Raw genomic sequence first — 16,629 nt, 5'->3', positions numbered from 1 at the left:
AATAATATATATCTGCCTCACTCTCAGAGAAATCAGTAGTACTGCTAGGTTTTACACAGTAATAATATATATCTGTCTCACTCTCAGAGAAATCAGTAGTACTGCTAGGTTTTACACAGTAATAATATATATCTGCCTCACTCTCAGAGAAATCAGTAGTACTGCTAGGTTTTACACAGTAATAATATATATCTGCCTCACTATCAGAGAAATCAGTAGTACTGCTAGGTTTTATACAGTAATAATATATATCTGTCTCACTCTCAGAGAAATCAGTAGTACTGCTAGGTTTTACACAGTAATAATATATATCTGCCTCACTCTCAGTGAAATCAGTAGTACTGCTAGGTTTTACACAGTAATGATATATATCTGTCTCACTCTCAGAGAAATCAGTAGTACTGCTAGGTTTTACACAGTAATAATATATATCCTCCTCACTCTCAGAGAAATCAGTAGTACTGCTAGGTTTTACACAGTAATAATATATATCTGCCTCACTCTCAGAGAAATCAGTAGTACTGCTAGGTTTTACACAGTAATAATATATATCTGCCTCACTCTCAGAGAAATCAGTAGTACTGCTAGGTTTTATACAGTAATAATATATATCTGCCTCACTCTCAGAGAAATCAGTAGTACTGCTAGGTTTTACACAGTAATAATATATATCTGCCCCACTCTCAGAGAAATCAGTAGAACTGCTAGGTTTTACACAGTAATAATATATATCTGCCCCACTCTCAGAGAAATCAGTAGTACTGCTAGGTTTTACACAGTAATAATATATATCTGCCTCACTCTCAGAGAAATCAGTAGTACTGCTAGGTTTTATACAGTAATAATATATATCTGCCTCACTCTCAGAGAAATCAGTAATACTGCTAGGTTTTACACAGTAATAATATATATCTGCCTCACTCTCAGAGAAATCAGTAGTACTGCTAGGTTTTACACAGTAATAATATATATCTGCCTCACTCTCAGAGAAATCAGTAGTACTGCTAGGTTTTACACAGTAATAATATATATCTGTCTCACTCTCAGAGAAATCAGTAGTACCGCTAGGTTTTACACAGTAATAATATATATCTGCCTCACTCTCAGAGAAATCAGTAGTACTGCTAGGTTTTACACAGTAATAATATATATCTGCCTCACTATCAGTGAAATCAGTAGTACTGCTAGGTTTTACACAGTAATAATATATATCTGCCCCACTCTCAGTGAAATCAATAGTACTGCTAGGTTTTATACAGTAATAACATATATCTGTCTCACTCTCAGATAAATCAGTAGTACTGCTAAGTTTTACACAGTAATAATATATATCTGCCTCACTCTCAGTGAAATCAGTAGTACTGCTAGGTTTTACACAGTAATAATATATATCTGCCTGACTCTCAGAGAAATCAGTAGTACTGCTAGGTTTTACACAGTAATAATATATATCTGCCTCACTCTCAGAGAAATCAGTAGTACTGCTAGGTTTTACACAGTAATAATATATATCTGCCTCACTATCAGTGAAATCAGTAGTACTGCTAGGTTTTACACAGTAATAATATATATCTGCCTCACTCTCAGAGAAATCAGTAGTACTGCTAGGTTTTATACAGTAATAATATATATCTGCCTCACTCTCAGAGAAATCAGTAGTACTGCTAGGTTTTACACAGTAATAATATATATCTGCCTCACTATCAGTGAAATCAGTAGTACTGCTAGGTTTTACACAGTAATAATATATATCTGCCTCACTCTCAGAGAAATCAGTAGTACTGCTAGGTTTTACACAGTAATAATATATATTGTTTTTAGTAAAGAACTGTGGAAGTGGATGGAATGGTGAAGGAATGGTGGTGGAATGGTGGTGGAATGGTAATGGAATGGTGATGGAATGGTGATGGAATGGTGATGGAATGGTGATTGAATGGTGATGGAATGGTAATGGAATGGTGATGGAATGGTGATGGAATGGTGATGGAATGGTGGTGGAATGGTGATGGAATGGTAGTGGAATGGTGATGGAATGGTGATGGAATGGAAATGGAATGGTGATGGAATGGTAATGGAATGGTGATGGAATGGTGATGGAATGGTGATGGAATGGTAATGGAATGGTAGTGGAATGGTAACAGAATGGTGATGGAATGGTGATGGAATGGTGATGGAATGGTGATGGAATGGTAATGGAATGGTAGTGGAATGGTGATGGAATGGTGATGGAATGGTGATGGAATGGTAATGGAATGGTGATGGAATGGTGATGGAATGGTGGTGGAATGGTGATGGAATGGTAATGGAATGGTGATGGAATGGTGATGGAATGGTAATGGAATGGTGATGGAATGGTAGTGGAATGGTGATGGAATGGTAATGGAATGGTGATGGAATGGTGATGGAATGGTAGTGGAATGGTGATGAAATGGTAATGGAATGGTAATGGAATGGTGATGGAATGGTGATGGAATGGTGATGGAATGGTGATGTAATGGTGGTGGAATGGCAATGGAATGGTGATGGAATGTTTATGGAATGGTAATGGAATGGTAATGGAATGGTGATGGAATGGTAATGGAATGGTGATGGAATGGTGATGGAATGGTAATGGAATGGTAGTGGAATGGTAACAGAATGGTGATGGAATGGTGATGGAATGGTGATGGAATGGTGATTGAATGGTAATGGAATGGTAGTGGAATGGTGATGGAATGGTGATGGAATGGTAATGGATTGGTGATGGAATGGTGGTGGAATGGCAATGGAATGGTGATGGAATGGTAATGGAATGGTAATGGAATGGTAATGGAATGGTGATGGAATGGTGATGGAATGGTAATGGAATGGTGATGGAATGGTGATGGAATGGTAATGGAATGGTAGTGGAATGGTAACAGAATGGTGATGGAATGGTGATGGAATGGTGATTGAATGGTAATGGAATGGTAGTGGAATGGTGATGGAATGGTGATGGAATGGTAATGGAATGGTGATGGAATGGTGGTGGAATGGTGATGGAATGGTGATGGAATGGTAATGGAATCGTGATGGAATGGTAATGGAATGGTGATGGAATGGTGATGGAATGGTAGTGGAATGGTGATGGAATGGTGATGGAATGGTGATGGAATGGTAGTGGAATGGTGATGGAATGGTAATGGAATGGTAATGGAATGATGATGGAATGGTGATGGAATGGTGATGGAATGGTGATGGAATGGTGATGAAGGGGCTGAATAATTTTGCACGCCCAATTTTTCATTTTTTGATTTGTTAAAAAAGTTTGAAATATCCAATAAATGTCGTTCCACTTCATGATTGTGTCCCACTTGTTGTTGATTCTTCACAAAAAAATACACTTTTATATCTTTATGTTTGAAGCCTGAAATGTGGCAAAAGGTCGCAAAGTTCAAGGGGGCCGAATACTTTCGCAAGGCACTGTATATAGTAGCAATTGTAGTGGCTAGTACTGATAGAGAGATGAGACCTGGGTTCTATCAGGTGGTCTATATATATATATATATATATATATATATATATATATATATATATATATATATATATATATATATATATATATATATAGTGGCAGTAGTAGATGGGGGGTGTATATGGAAGTACATTGGCCTACAGGACACTGTGTGTGAGGCACAGATCTGGGAAAGGGTACCAAAATAATTATGCAGCATTGAAGGTCCCCAAGAACACAGTGGTCTCCATCATTCTGAAAAGGAAGTCGTTAGGAACCTCCAAGACTCTTCCTGAAGCTGGCCGCTCTGTGAAACTGAGCAATTAGTGGAGAAGGGCCTTGGCCAGGGAGGTGACCAAGAACCCGATGGGAGATTGGAGAACCTTCCAGAAGGACAACCATCTCTGCAGCACTCCACCAATCAGGCCTTTATGGTAGAGTGGCCAGATGGAAGCCAGTCCTCCGTCAAAGGCACATGACAGTCCGCTTGGAGTTTGCCAAAAGGCACCTAAAGGACTCTCAGACCATGAGAAACAAGATTCTCTGGTCTTTTGAAACCAAGATTTAACTGGTTTGCTAAGCAAACTGAATGCTAAGCATCACATCTGGAGGTAACCTGGCACCATCCCTACGATGAAGTATGGTGGTGGCAGCATCATGCTGTGAGGATGTTTTTCAGCTGCAGGGACTGGGAGACTAATCGGGATTACGGGTAAGATGAACAGAGCAAAGTACAGAGAGATCCTTGATGAAAACCTGCTCCAGAGCTTTCAGGACCTCAGACTGGGGTAAAGTTTCACCTTCCAACAGGACAACGACCCTAAGCACACAGCCAAGACGATGCAGTAGTGGCTTCTGGACAAGTCTCTGAATGCCTTTGAGTGGCCAATCCAAAGCCCAGACTTGAACCCGATCAAACATCTCTGGAGAGTCGTGAAAATAGCTGTGCAGCGAAGCAACGCTCCCCATCCAACCTGAGAGAGCTTGAGAGGATCTGCAGAGAAGAATGGGAGAAACTCCCCAAATACAGGTGTGCCAAGCTTGTAGCATCATACCCAAGAAGACTCAAGGTTGTAATCATTGCCAAATGTGCTTCAACAAAGTACTGAGTAAAGGGTCTGAATATTTATGTAAATGTGATATCTACGTTTTTTTTAATTAAAATGTTCACACATAAAATAAACAGTTTTTGCTTTGTAATTCTGGGTTATTGTGTGTAGATTGATGAGGGGAAAAACACATTTAATCCATTTTAGAATAAGGCTGTAACGTGACAAAATGTGGAAAAAGTCAAGGGGTCTGAATACTTTCTGAATGTTACTGTATATCAGTATATTAGACTCTCTCTCTCTCTCTCTCTCTCTGCAGTGATGTTGTTTTCATCACTTCTGGTTTAACACTGCCATCAAGTGGTGATTGTCCAAACTGCACCACTGTTAAGATTGAGAGAGCAGAGAATGTGGGAGAGAGAGCAGAGAGAGAGAGCAGAGTGTGTGGGAGAGAGGGAGCAAAGAGAGAGATCAGAGAGTGAGATCAAAGAGAGCAGAGAGAGCAGAGATAATAGAGAGTGAGAGAGCGGGTAGGGAGAGCAGAAAACAGAGAGAGAGCATAGAGCAGAGAGAGCAGAGAACAGAGAGCATAGAACAGAGAGAAGAGAGAGCAGAGAGAAGAGAGAGAGCAGAGAAGAGAGAGAAGAGAGAGAGCAGACAGCAGAGGGAGAGAGAGAGCAGAGAGAGCAGAGGGAGAGAGAGAGCAGAGAACAGAGAGAGCAGAGAACAGAGAGAAGAGAGCATAGAGAGAGACAGCAGATAACGAGAGCAGAAAGCAAGAGAGCAGAGAGAGAGAGCAGAGAGAGCAGAGAAGCGAGAGAGCAGAGTGTGTGTGTGAGAGAGAAGAGAGCAGAGCACACAGAGAGCAGAGAGCAGGGAAAAGAGAGAGAGAGCAGAGAGAAGAGAGAAGGCTGAGAGAGGGCAGAGAGCATTAGAGAGAGAGAGAGAGAGCAGAGAGTGTGGGAGAGAGAGAGAGAGCAGAGAGGAATCAAATCAAATCAAATTTATTTATATAGCCCTTCGTACATCAGCTGATATCTCAAAGTGCTGTACAGAAACCCAGCCTAAAACCCCAAACAGCAAGCAATGCAGGTGTAGAAGCACGGTGGCTAGGAAAAACTCCCTAGAAAGGCCAAAACCTAGGAAGAAACCTAGAGAGGAACCAGGCTATGTGGGGTGGCCAGTCCTCTTCTGGCTGTGCCGGGTGGAGATTATAACAAAACATGGTCAAGATGTTCAAATGTTCATAAATGACCAGCATGGTCGAATAATAATAAGGCAGAACAGTTGATACTGGAGCAGCAGCACAGCCAGGTGGACTGGGGACAGCAAGGAGTCATCATGTCAGGTATTCCTGGGGCATGGTCCTAGGGCTCAGGTCCTCCGAGAGAGAGAAAGAAAGAGAGAATTAGAGAGAGCATATGTGGGATGGCCAGTCCTCTTCTGGCTGTGCCGGGTGGACATTATAACAGAACATGGCCAAGATGTTCAAATGTTCATAAATGACCAGCATGGTCGAATAATAAAGCAGAACAGTTGAAACTGGAGCAGCAGCACAGCCAGGTGGACTGGGGACAGCAAGGAGTCATCATGTCAGGTAGTCCTGGGGCATGGTCCTAGGGCTCAGGTCCTCCGAGAGAGAGAAAGAGAGAAGGAGAGAATTAGAGAACGCACACTTAGATTCAGACAGGACACCAAATAGGACAGGAGAAGTACTCCAGATATAAAAACTGACCCTAGCCCCCCGACACATAAACTACTGCAGCATAAATACTGGAGGCTGAGACAGGAGGGGTCAGGAGACACTGTGGCCCACTCCGAGGACACCCGACTACAGGACATCCGACTACACTCAATCATATGACCCACTGAAGAGATGAGTCTTCAGTAGAGACTTAAAGGTTGAGACCGAGTTTGCGTCTCTGACATGGGTAGGCAGACCGTTCCATAAAAATGGAGCTCTATAGGAGAAAGCCCTGCCTCCAGCTGTTTGCTTAAAGGAAGAGCAGAGAGCAGAGAGAGCAGATAAAATAGAGAGCAGCAGAGCAGAGAGAGCAAAGGGAGAAAGAGAGAGAGACGAGAGGGAGAGAGAGCAGAGAACAGAGAGAGCAGAGGCAGAGAGAGAGCAGAAAACAGAGAGACAAGAGAGCAGAGAGAGAGCAGAGGGCAGAGAGAGCAGCAGAGCAGAGAGAGCAGAGAGCAGAGAACAGAGAGAGAGCGCAGAGAGAGAGCAGAGAGAGCAGAGGGAGAAAGAGAGAGAGCAGAGAGAGAGCAGAGGGAGAAAGAGAGAGAGAGCATAGAGCAGAGAGAACAGAGGGAGAGAGAGCAGAGAATAGAGAGAAGAGAGATAGCAGAGAGAGAGGAGGCAGAGAGAGTGAGCAGAGAGCAGGCTGAGAAAGCAAAGAGAGTGAGAGAGCAAGAGTGAGAGAGCAGAGAGAGAGAGCAGAGAGCAAAGAGAGAGAGAGCAGAGAGGGCAGAGAGAAAGACGAGAGAGCAGAGAGAGAGCAGAGAAAAGAGAGAGCACAGAGAGCAGAAAGAGAGCAGAGAGCAGGCTGAGAGAGAAGAGAGAGAGCAGAGAGTGAGCAGAAAGAGAGCAGAGAAGAGAGAGCAGAAAGAGAAAGCAGTGAAAAGAGAGAGCAGAGCACAGAGGGCAGAGAGAGAGAACAGAGAGGGCAGAGAGAGAGAGCAGAGAGAGAGAGCAGAGAGAGCTGAGAGCAGTGTTAGTGGAATTCTAAATTCCTCTGTATTATTTCCCAATCAGAATGAAGTACTCTGTCAATGCATTCTATGGGATCGTAAAACCCATATTATTATTATAGGAATGGACAGAGCCCCAGTCTTAAACTCAGGTAGCAGCGTTTATTACAAGAGAGTACTGACCAAAAGTACAAAGAACCTTACATTTTAAAGAGAGAACATAAAATGGCATCATCAGTTTCTCACACTCTCTCCGATCCACACAATAGCGCAGTGTCTTCAGGTCTGGAGATGTCTTCTACTCCCCTCGTAAAACAAACATTCCAATCTGTCTGAAAGATATGCCCTCCTTCTCCCTTTCCCACAAGGTACAGACAATGCATCTGTTTTACTTACATTTTCAGTAACAGCTTAACCAACAACCCATACATTTCATACCATAACATACAGTGCCTTGCGAAAGTATTCGGCCCCCTTGAACTTTGCAACCTTTTGCCACATTTCAGGCTTCAAACATAAAGATATAAAACTGTATTTTTTTGTGAAGAATCAACAACAAGTGGGACACAATCATGAAGTGGAACGACATTTATTGGATATTTCAAACTTTTTTAACAAATCAAAAACTGAAAAATTGGGCGTGCAAAATTATTCAGCCCCTTTACTTTCAGTGCAGCAAACTCTCTCCAGAAGTTCAGTGAGGATCTCTGAATGATCCAATGATGATAATTAATCATTTCAACTATAATTTCCTCCCAACAAGCAGAGAGACAGATCAGGGAGAGCAGAGGGCAGAGAGAGCAGAGAGAGAGCAGAGGGAGAGAGAGAAAGCAGAGAGAGAGAGCAGAGAGATCAGAGGAAGTGAGAGAGCAGAGCGCAGAGAGAGAGAGAGCAGAGAACAGAGAGCAGAGAGAGTAGAGGCAGAGACAGAGCAGAGAGAGAGGGAGCAGAGAGAGCGAGAGCAGAGAACAGAGAGCAGAGAGAGAGCGAGCAGAGAGCAGGCTGAGAAAGCAAAGAGAGAGTGAGAGAGTGAGAGAGCAGAGAGTGAGAGAGAGCAGAGAGAGCAGAGAGTGCAGAGAAAAGAGAGCAGAGAGAGCAGAGAGTGAGAGAGAGCAGCGAACAGAGAGAGCAGAGGGAGCAGAGAGCAAAGAGAGCAGAGAACAGAGAGAACTCTGTTGCTATAGTGACCCTGTATCACAACACTACGTTGCTATAGTGACCCTGCATCACAACACTATGTTGCTGTAGTGACACCGCATCACAACACTACATTGCTATAGTGACCCTGCATGACAACACTCTGTTGCTATAGTGACCTTATCTTATCATCAACCTGACGGAGGCAACGTAAAAATCAATAAACAAACTGTTTTCACAATTAAGGTGAAATAAAATTAACAGGCTTTTCTTGTTTCAAGTATGTTTTATTATGAAAAGTACAATATATCCTTGTATAATTATACAACTATGGAGCGTATGTCCATATATAATTATATATAATTGTACAACTATGGAGCGTATGTCCAGATATAATTATATATAATTGTATAATTAGTTTTTCAACATAAAAGACAACACATGATCACATTGGTATTTTAACAGTGTTATTGTAAGAGGTCCTCACAACTATAGAAAGACGCGCATGTGTGTGTGTCCAGAGTGTGTGTGTGTCCAGTGTGTGTGTGTCCAGAGTGTGTGTGTGTCCAGTGTGTGTGTGTCCAGTGTGTGTGTGTGTCCTGTGTGTGTGTGTGTGTGTGTGTGTGTGTGTGTGTGTGTGTATCTAGTGTGTGTGTGTGTGTGTCTTTCCAGAGTGTGTCTGTGAGTCCTGTGTGTGTGTGTGTGTCCAGTGTGAGTATGTGAGTCCAGTGTGTGTGTGTGTGTGTGTGTGTCCACTGTGTGTCTGTGAGTCCAGTGTGTGTGTGTGTGTCCAGAGTGTGTGTGACCAGTGTGTGTGTGTGAGTGTGTGTGACCAGTATCTGTGTCCAGTGTGTGTCTGTGAATCCAGTGTGTGTGTGTCCACTGTGTTTGTGTGTGTGTTTGTCTAGTGTGTGTGTGTATTTGTCCAGTGTGTGTGTGTGTCCAGTGTGTGTCTGTGTGTCCAGTGTGTGTGTCCAGTGTGTGTGTGTGTGTCCACTGTGTTTGTGTGTGTGTGTTTGTCTAGTGTGTGTGTATTTGTCCTGTGTGTGTGTGTGTGTGTGTGTGTGTGTGTGTGTGTGTGTGTCTGTGTATGTGTGTGTGTGTGTGTGTGTGTGTGTCTGTGAGTCCAGTGTGTGTATGTGTGTGTGTGTGTGTCCAGTGTGTGTGTGTATTTGTCTAGTGTGTGTGTGTGTGTGTGTGTGTCCACTGTGTTTGTGTGTGTGTGTATTTGTCCAGTGTGTGTGTGTGTGTGTGTGTCTGTGTATGTGTGTGTGTGTGTGTGTGTGTGTGTCTGTGAGTCCAGTGTGTGTATGTGTGTGTGTGTGTCCAGTGTGTGTGTGTATTTGTCTAGTGTGTGTGTGTGTGTATGTCCACTGTGTTTGTGTGTGTGTGTATTTGTCCAGTGTGTGTGTTTGTCCAGTGTGTGTGTGTGTCCAGTGTGTGTCGGTGAGTCCAGTGTGTGCTTGTGTGTGTGTGTGTGTGTGTGTGTTTGTCCAGTGTGTGTGTGTATCTAGTGTGTGTGTCCAGCAGGTGTGTGTGTGTGTCCAGTGTGAGTGTGTGTGTGTCAAGTGTGTGTCCAGCAGGTGTGTGTGTGTTTGTCCAGTGTGTGTGTGTGCGTCCAGTGTGTGTGTGTGTGTGTCCAGCGTGTGTCTGTGAGTCCAGTGTGTGTGTGTGTGTGTGTGTGTGTGTCCCCAGTGTGTGTGTGTATCTAGTGTGTGTGTCCAGCAGGTGTGTGTGTTTGTCCAGTGTTTGTTTGTCCAGTGTGTGTGTGTGTTTGTCCAGTGTGTGTGTGTATCTAGTGTGTGTGTCCAGCAGGTGTGTGTGTGTGTCCAGTGTGAGTGTGTGTGTGTCAAGTGTGTGTCCAGCAGGTGTGTGTGTGTTTGTCCAGTGTGTGTGTGTGCGTCCAGTGTGTATTTGTGTGTCCAGCGTGTGTCTGTGAGTCCAGTGTGTGTGTGTGTGTGTGTGTGTGTGTGTCCAGTGTGTGTGTGTATCTAGTGTGTGTGTCCAGCAGGTGTGTCTGTTTGTCCAGTGTTTGTTTGCCCAGTGTGTGTGTGCGTGTGTGTTTGTCCAGTGTGTGTGTGTGTGTGTGCGTGTGTGTGTGTTTGTCCAGTGTGTGTGTGTATCACTGACAGAGGGACACTGAGTCGGCAAAACACCAAACCCAAAACCCTGGATAGAGGGGCTCAGTGAATGTGGAGGTGAATGTGTTCAGGTGGGTCAGTGTGTCAGAGGAGGCTCTATAGAAGGACAGAGTGCCAGCTGGCCAGTCCAGATACACTCCTACTCTGTGGGGGCTGGAGGGGCAGACGTCTATGGTAGTGGGTTTATTATTGTGCCTGGCAGAGTAACTGTTGTCAGAGCAGTTCAGAATCCAGGACTTGTCATTGCAACCAAGAAAACAGTCCTTAACCCCTCCTCTTCCTCTCCTGTTGATTCCTTTATATGTCACTCCTATAACAGCCCCCCCACTCCACTCTACCTCCCAGTAACAGCGCCCAGTCAGACCCTCTCTACACAGAACCTGTCTACAGTCCTCAAATCTCTCTGGGTGATCAGGATACGGCTGCTCCTCTGTCCTCCATGTCACCTTTCTGTTCTCCTCAGACAGAGAGAGGAGTCTGTTTACTGTGTTTGGGTCCAGTGTGAGATCACAGACATCTGATGGATGAAACCAGACACAATATTAGAAATCATCATCATTCACATTAGAATGTTAACTCACTTTTCACTAATTCATTTAATGTAGATGTTTCTAGGTATCAAAAGGAGAAGTTAAGGTAACTTGAGACTTGTTGAATGATCATATGTTATACTGTATGGTAATATAAAACTCACTAGTTCACATTAATTAACCAAGTAAGTAATGATGGTGGTCTTTGACTTGGACTTAACTTGAATTAAGACTTATTCTTAGTCATATTCTTCACATCAGTCAACACTCACATTTTCTAAGCCCAGGTTTCATTCTGTTCTCTCCACCATGTTCCACACTGTAGCGGTAAGTAGAAGAACAGACAGTCATTGAGGGATACACCTGAACACACACACACACACACACACACACACACACACACACACACACACACACACACACACACACACACACAATGGACACACACACACACACTGGGGACACAAACACAAACACAATGGACACACACACACACACACACACACACACACACACTGGTGACACACACACACACTAGTGACACACACACACATATACACACACACACACTGGAGTCACACACACACACTGGTGACACACACACACACACGAGACACACACACACACACATACACACACACACACTGGAGTCACACACACACTGGTGACACACACACACACTGGTGACACACACACACATATACACACACACACTGGAGTCACACACACACACACACACACACTGGAGACACACACACACACTGGAGACACACACACACACACAGGAGACACACAAACACACACTGGAGACACACACACACACTGGAGACACACACACACTGGAGACACACACACACACTGGAGACACACACACACTGGAGACACACACACACTGGAGACACACACACACACAAACACACTGGAGACACACACACTGGAGATACACACACTGGCCACTCTCAGTCATCATATAACTTTGTCTAAGTGGTGGTCAGAATGTTTGTCTTAACTAGCCTGATAAGTCAAACATGTCTGATATGAACATTGACATAAACCCTCTACATACTTGAGTTTCTCCAGTCTGCAGTGTGGATCCTCCAGTCCAGCAGAGAGCAGTCTGACTCCTGAGTCTCCTGGGTGATTGTAGCTCAGGTCCAGCTCTCTCAGGTGTGAGGGGTTTGACCTCAGAGCTGAGACCAGAGAAGCACAGCCTTCCTCTGTGACTAGACAGCCTGACAGCCTGCAAAGAGTCAAATCATATCATGTTTTTTGTCGTATTGCATTGGTTGCATTTGCAGTTTGTTTTGGTTGTGTTTTGCCCAATAATAAAATGGTGGATGATGAGTGGAGTACTTTTCTGTCTAAGAGAGTAGATAACATGTTTCTAAACAATAATAAATTAATCCTGATGATGCCATGATTAAGAAAAATCATGAAAGAATCATGAATAATAATGAGGGAGAAAGTTAAAGAGGCTACAACAAAACATGCTAACCTCTCACCATGACCAATAACAGAGACTACAACAAAACATACTAACCTCTCACCATTACCAATAACAGAGACTACAACAAAACATTCTAACCTCTCACCATTACCAATAACAGAGACTACAACAAAACATGCTAACCTCTCACCATTACCAATAACAGAGGATACAACAAAACATGCTAACCTCTCACCATTACCAATAACAGAGACTACAACAAAACATACTAACCTCTCACCATTACCAATAACAGACTACAACAAAACATGTTAACCTCTCACCATTACCAATAACAGAGGCTACAACATAACATGCTAACCTCTCACCATTACCAATAACAGAGACTACAACAAAACATGCTAACCTCTCACCATTACCAATAACAGAGACTACAACAAAACATGCTAACCTCTCACCATTACCAATAACAGAGACTACAACAAAACATGCTAACCTCTCACCATTACCAATAACAGAGACTACAACAAAACATGCTAACCTCTCACCATTACCAATAACAGAGACTACAACAAAACATGCTAACCTCTCACCATTACCAATAACAGAGACTACAACAAAACATGCTAACCTCTCACCATTACCAATAACAGAGACTACAACAAAACATACTAACCTCTCACCATTACCAATAACAGACTACAACAAAACATGTTAACCTCTCACCATTACCAATAACAGAGGCTACAACATAACATGCTAACCTCTCACTATTACCAATAACAGAGACTACAACAAAACATGCTAACCTCTCACCATTACCAATAACAGAGACTACAACAAAACATGCTAACCTCTCACCATTACCAATAACAGAGACTACAACAAAACATGCTAACCTCTCACCATTACCAATAACAGAGGCTACAACAAAACATGCTAACCTCTCACCATTACCAATAACAGAGACTACAACAAAACATGCTAACCTCTCACCATTACCAATACCAGAGGATACAACAAAACATGCTAACCTCTAACCATTACCAATAACAGAGGCTACAACAAAACATGCTAACCTCTCACCATTACCAATAACAGAGACTACAACAAAACATACTAACCTCTCACCACTACCAATAACAGAGGCTACAACAAAACATGCTAACCTCTCACCATTACCAATAACAGAGGATACAACAAAACATGCTAACCTCTCACCATTACCAATAACAGAGGATACAACAAAACATGCTAACCTCTCACCATTATCAATAACAGAGGCTACAACAAACCATGCTAACCTCTCACCTTTACCCTCAAATAAAAGGTGACATTCTGTACTGTCACTTAATATGAAACATTATATCTCAAATCCAAAATGCTGGAGCACCACATTTAAAACTGTAAGCTTCACTGTCCAAACACATATGGTGTGGACTATGTGTGTCTGGTAAACACATGTGGATCTGGTGAACAGTTATCACTTGTTGACCAACTACAGGAATACTGACCTGACATTATTCACCATTCAGTTTCTATTAGGAAAACATCTAAAACACAACCAAGACAAACTGCAAATTATATTAATTACGACTTTTTCAAATGGGAGAACTACATACATAAAGTGCTTTCATATCTGATAATACTGACCTCAGAGTCTCCAGTTTACAGTGGGGATTCCCCAGTCCAGCAGAGAGCAGCTTCACTCCTGAATCCTTCAGGTCATTGTTACTCAGATCCAGCTCTCTCAGGTGTGAGGGGTTTGACTCCAGAGCTGAGACCAGAGAAGCACAGCCTTCCTCTGTGACTCCACAGTCTGACAGCCTGACAAAGAGATCATCATGACTTCACAAACACACTGTTAATTTAACACCAGTAGTGTAGAATGACCATGGTAGATGCATTTGGTTAATTTTCTCAAAGAATCTTTTGTTTCCTAGAATTGTATGGTCATATTATTATGCTAATGTGAAAATCAATGAATTTATTCAATATGTTTTTCAATATAATATGATATACATATTATAATACATATTTCTTCCTGATGATTAGTTCTTATATGTCATTTTAGTTACTCACAGAGCAGCTCTGGAGGCTTTGACCACTGGCAGCAGCCTCAGAAGACCTTCCTCTGATCTGGAGTATTTCTTCAGGTCAAACACATCCAGCTCCTTTTCTGAAGTCAGCAACACAAAGACCAGAGCTGACCACTGTGCAGGTGACAGGTTGGGTTTTGAGAGACTTCCTGAGCTCAGGTATCTTTGGATCTCCTCCACTAGAGAATGGTCATTCAGTTCATTCAGACAGTGGAACAGATTGATGCTCCTCTCTGGAGAGAGATCCTCCCCGATCTTCTCCTTGATGTACTCGACTGTTTCTTTGTGGCTCTGTGACCTGCTTCTTGTCTTTGTCAGTAGACCTCGTAAGTGCTTCTGATTGGACTCCAGTGAGAGGCCCAGAAGGAAGCGGAGGAAAAGGTCCAGGTTTCCCGTCTCACTTTGTAAGGCTTTATCCACAGCACTCTTGTAGAAAGTAACTTCAGGCTCATTTTTTGTTTGCAGTTTGTTCATTAGATTCTCATTGTTGTTGATGAATGAGAGGAACACATATACAGCAGCCAGAAACTCCTGAATGCTCAGATGTACGAAGCAGTACACCTTGTCCTGGTACAGCCCACATTCCTCTTTAAAGAGCTGTGTGCACAATCCTGAGTACACTGAGGCTTCATTAACATCAATGCCAGACTCTTTCAGGTCTTCTTCATAGAAAATCAGATTGCCCTTCACAAGCTGTTGAAAAGCCAGTTTTCCCAGTGACAGAATGCTCTCTTTATTCCAGTGTGTACCTGTCTCTTCTTTCCCAATATACTTTTCATTCTTCTGTTTGGTATGAAACTCCACAAGGTGTGTGTACATCTCAGTCAGTGTCTTGGGCATCTCTTCTCTCTTATGTTTCAGCATGTGTTCAAGGACTGTTGCAGAAATCCAACAGAAGACTGGAATGTGGCACATGATGTGAAGGCTCCTTGATGTCTTTATGTGTGAGATGATTCTGCTGGCCAGGTCCTCATCACTGAATCTCTTCCTGAAGTACTCCTCCTTCTGTGGGTCATTGAACCCTCGTACCTCTGTTACCTGGTCAACACACCATGAAGGGATCTTATTGGCTGCTGCAGGTCGGGTAGTTATCCAAATGAGAGCAGAGGGAAGCAGATTTCCCTTGATGAGATTTGTCAGCAGAACATCCACTGAGGTTGACTCTGTGACGTCCCAACAGATCTTGTTCTTCTGGAAGTCTAGGGGCAGTCGGCACTCATCCAGACCATCAAAGATGAACAGAACTTTGTACTTGTTGTAGATGGAGATTCCTGATTGTTTGGTTTCCATTGAGAAGTGATTGAGAAGTTCAATGAAAGTGTGTTTGTCCTCTTTCATCAAATTCAGCTCCCTAAAAGGGAATGAAAATACAAATTGGACATCCTGATTTGCTTTTCCTTCAGCCCAGTCCAGAATGAACTTCTGCACAGAGACTGTTTTTCCAATGCCAGCGACTCCCTTTGTCAGCACAGTTCTGATAAGTTTGTCTTGTCCAGTTAAGGGTTTGAAGATGTCGTTACATTTGATTGCAGTCTCTGGTCTTGCTTGTTTCCTGGTTGTTGTCTCAATCTGTCTCAGCTCATGTTCATTATTGACCTCTCCTGTTCCACCCTCTGTGATGTAGAGCTCTGTGTAGATCTTATTGAGAAGTGTTGGGTTTCCTTGTTGAGCGATCCCCTCAAATACACATTGAAACTTCTTCTTTAGATTAGATTTGAGTTCACGTTGGCAAATCACAGCGAGCTCATCTGAATCTAGAAATAACACAGAGGATATTAATATTACTGTTTTAATGCCTACAGTATTGTAGGACTGTTATAAAGTTTTACATTATAATAATGTACTCTTTTAACAGACTGTATAAATGTGTAAATGTTTTCATAATGCATTACAGACTGGTGTGACTGATTATATTATTATTGGTATTATTGATGGTATTATTTATGTTCTCTCTCTCTCTAAATTATCAACACAACACATCCCTGCTGCTACTTGATGAGGTCACTTGGTGTTGTGTTAAGGCTGCTACAATATCATTGAGTTACACAGCTACTTTA

The 16,629-nt window shown here is 42.8% G+C and overlaps 3 protein-coding genes across 7 annotated transcripts in view; 1 reads left to right on the top strand and 2 right to left on the bottom strand.

Annotated features, from left to right (window-relative positions):
• LOC118937847 (NLR family CARD domain-containing protein 3-like) overlaps positions 1-16,629 on the top strand; it is a 527,060-nt gene that overhangs the window by 220,710 nt on the left and 289,721 nt on the right. The window lies entirely within an intron of this gene.
• LOC118937840 (NLR family CARD domain-containing protein 3-like) overlaps positions 1-16,629 on the bottom strand; it is a 201,525-nt gene that overhangs the window by 176,498 nt on the left and 8,398 nt on the right. The gene's annotated exons all lie outside the window — the stretch shown is intronic.
• Positions 10,340-16,629, bottom strand: part of LOC118938482 (NLR family CARD domain-containing protein 3-like) — a 201,798-nt gene continuing 195,508 nt past the window's right edge. For 2 of the 5 annotated variants that reach the window (XM_090197845.1, XM_090197844.1), the window contains 5 exons: positions 14,556-16,326; positions 14,127-14,300; positions 12,093-12,266; positions 11,299-11,345; positions 10,340-11,013 (listed from right to left, as the gene is read on the bottom strand). In XM_090197845.1, the coding sequence (XP_090053971.1) occupies positions 10,478-11,013; positions 11,299-11,345; positions 12,093-12,266; positions 14,127-14,300; positions 14,556-16,326 (2,702 nt within the window). In that variant the 3' untranslated portion in view covers positions 10,340-10,477. Of the gene's footprint in view, positions 11,014-11,298; positions 11,346-12,092; positions 12,267-14,126; positions 14,301-14,551; positions 16,327-16,629 lie in introns of those variants that run through there. The other 3 variants (XM_090197846.1, XM_090197847.1, XM_090197848.1) reach the window with 3 other exon arrangements.

Source organism: Oncorhynchus mykiss, chromosome 13 (assembly GCF_057628025.1).
Source record: "Oncorhynchus mykiss isolate SJ-2025 chromosome 13, ASM5762802v1, whole genome shotgun sequence".
NCBI lineage: Eukaryota > Metazoa > Chordata > Actinopteri > Salmoniformes > Salmonidae > Oncorhynchus > Oncorhynchus mykiss.
This window is presented reverse-complemented; position numbering and strand designations above follow the sequence as displayed.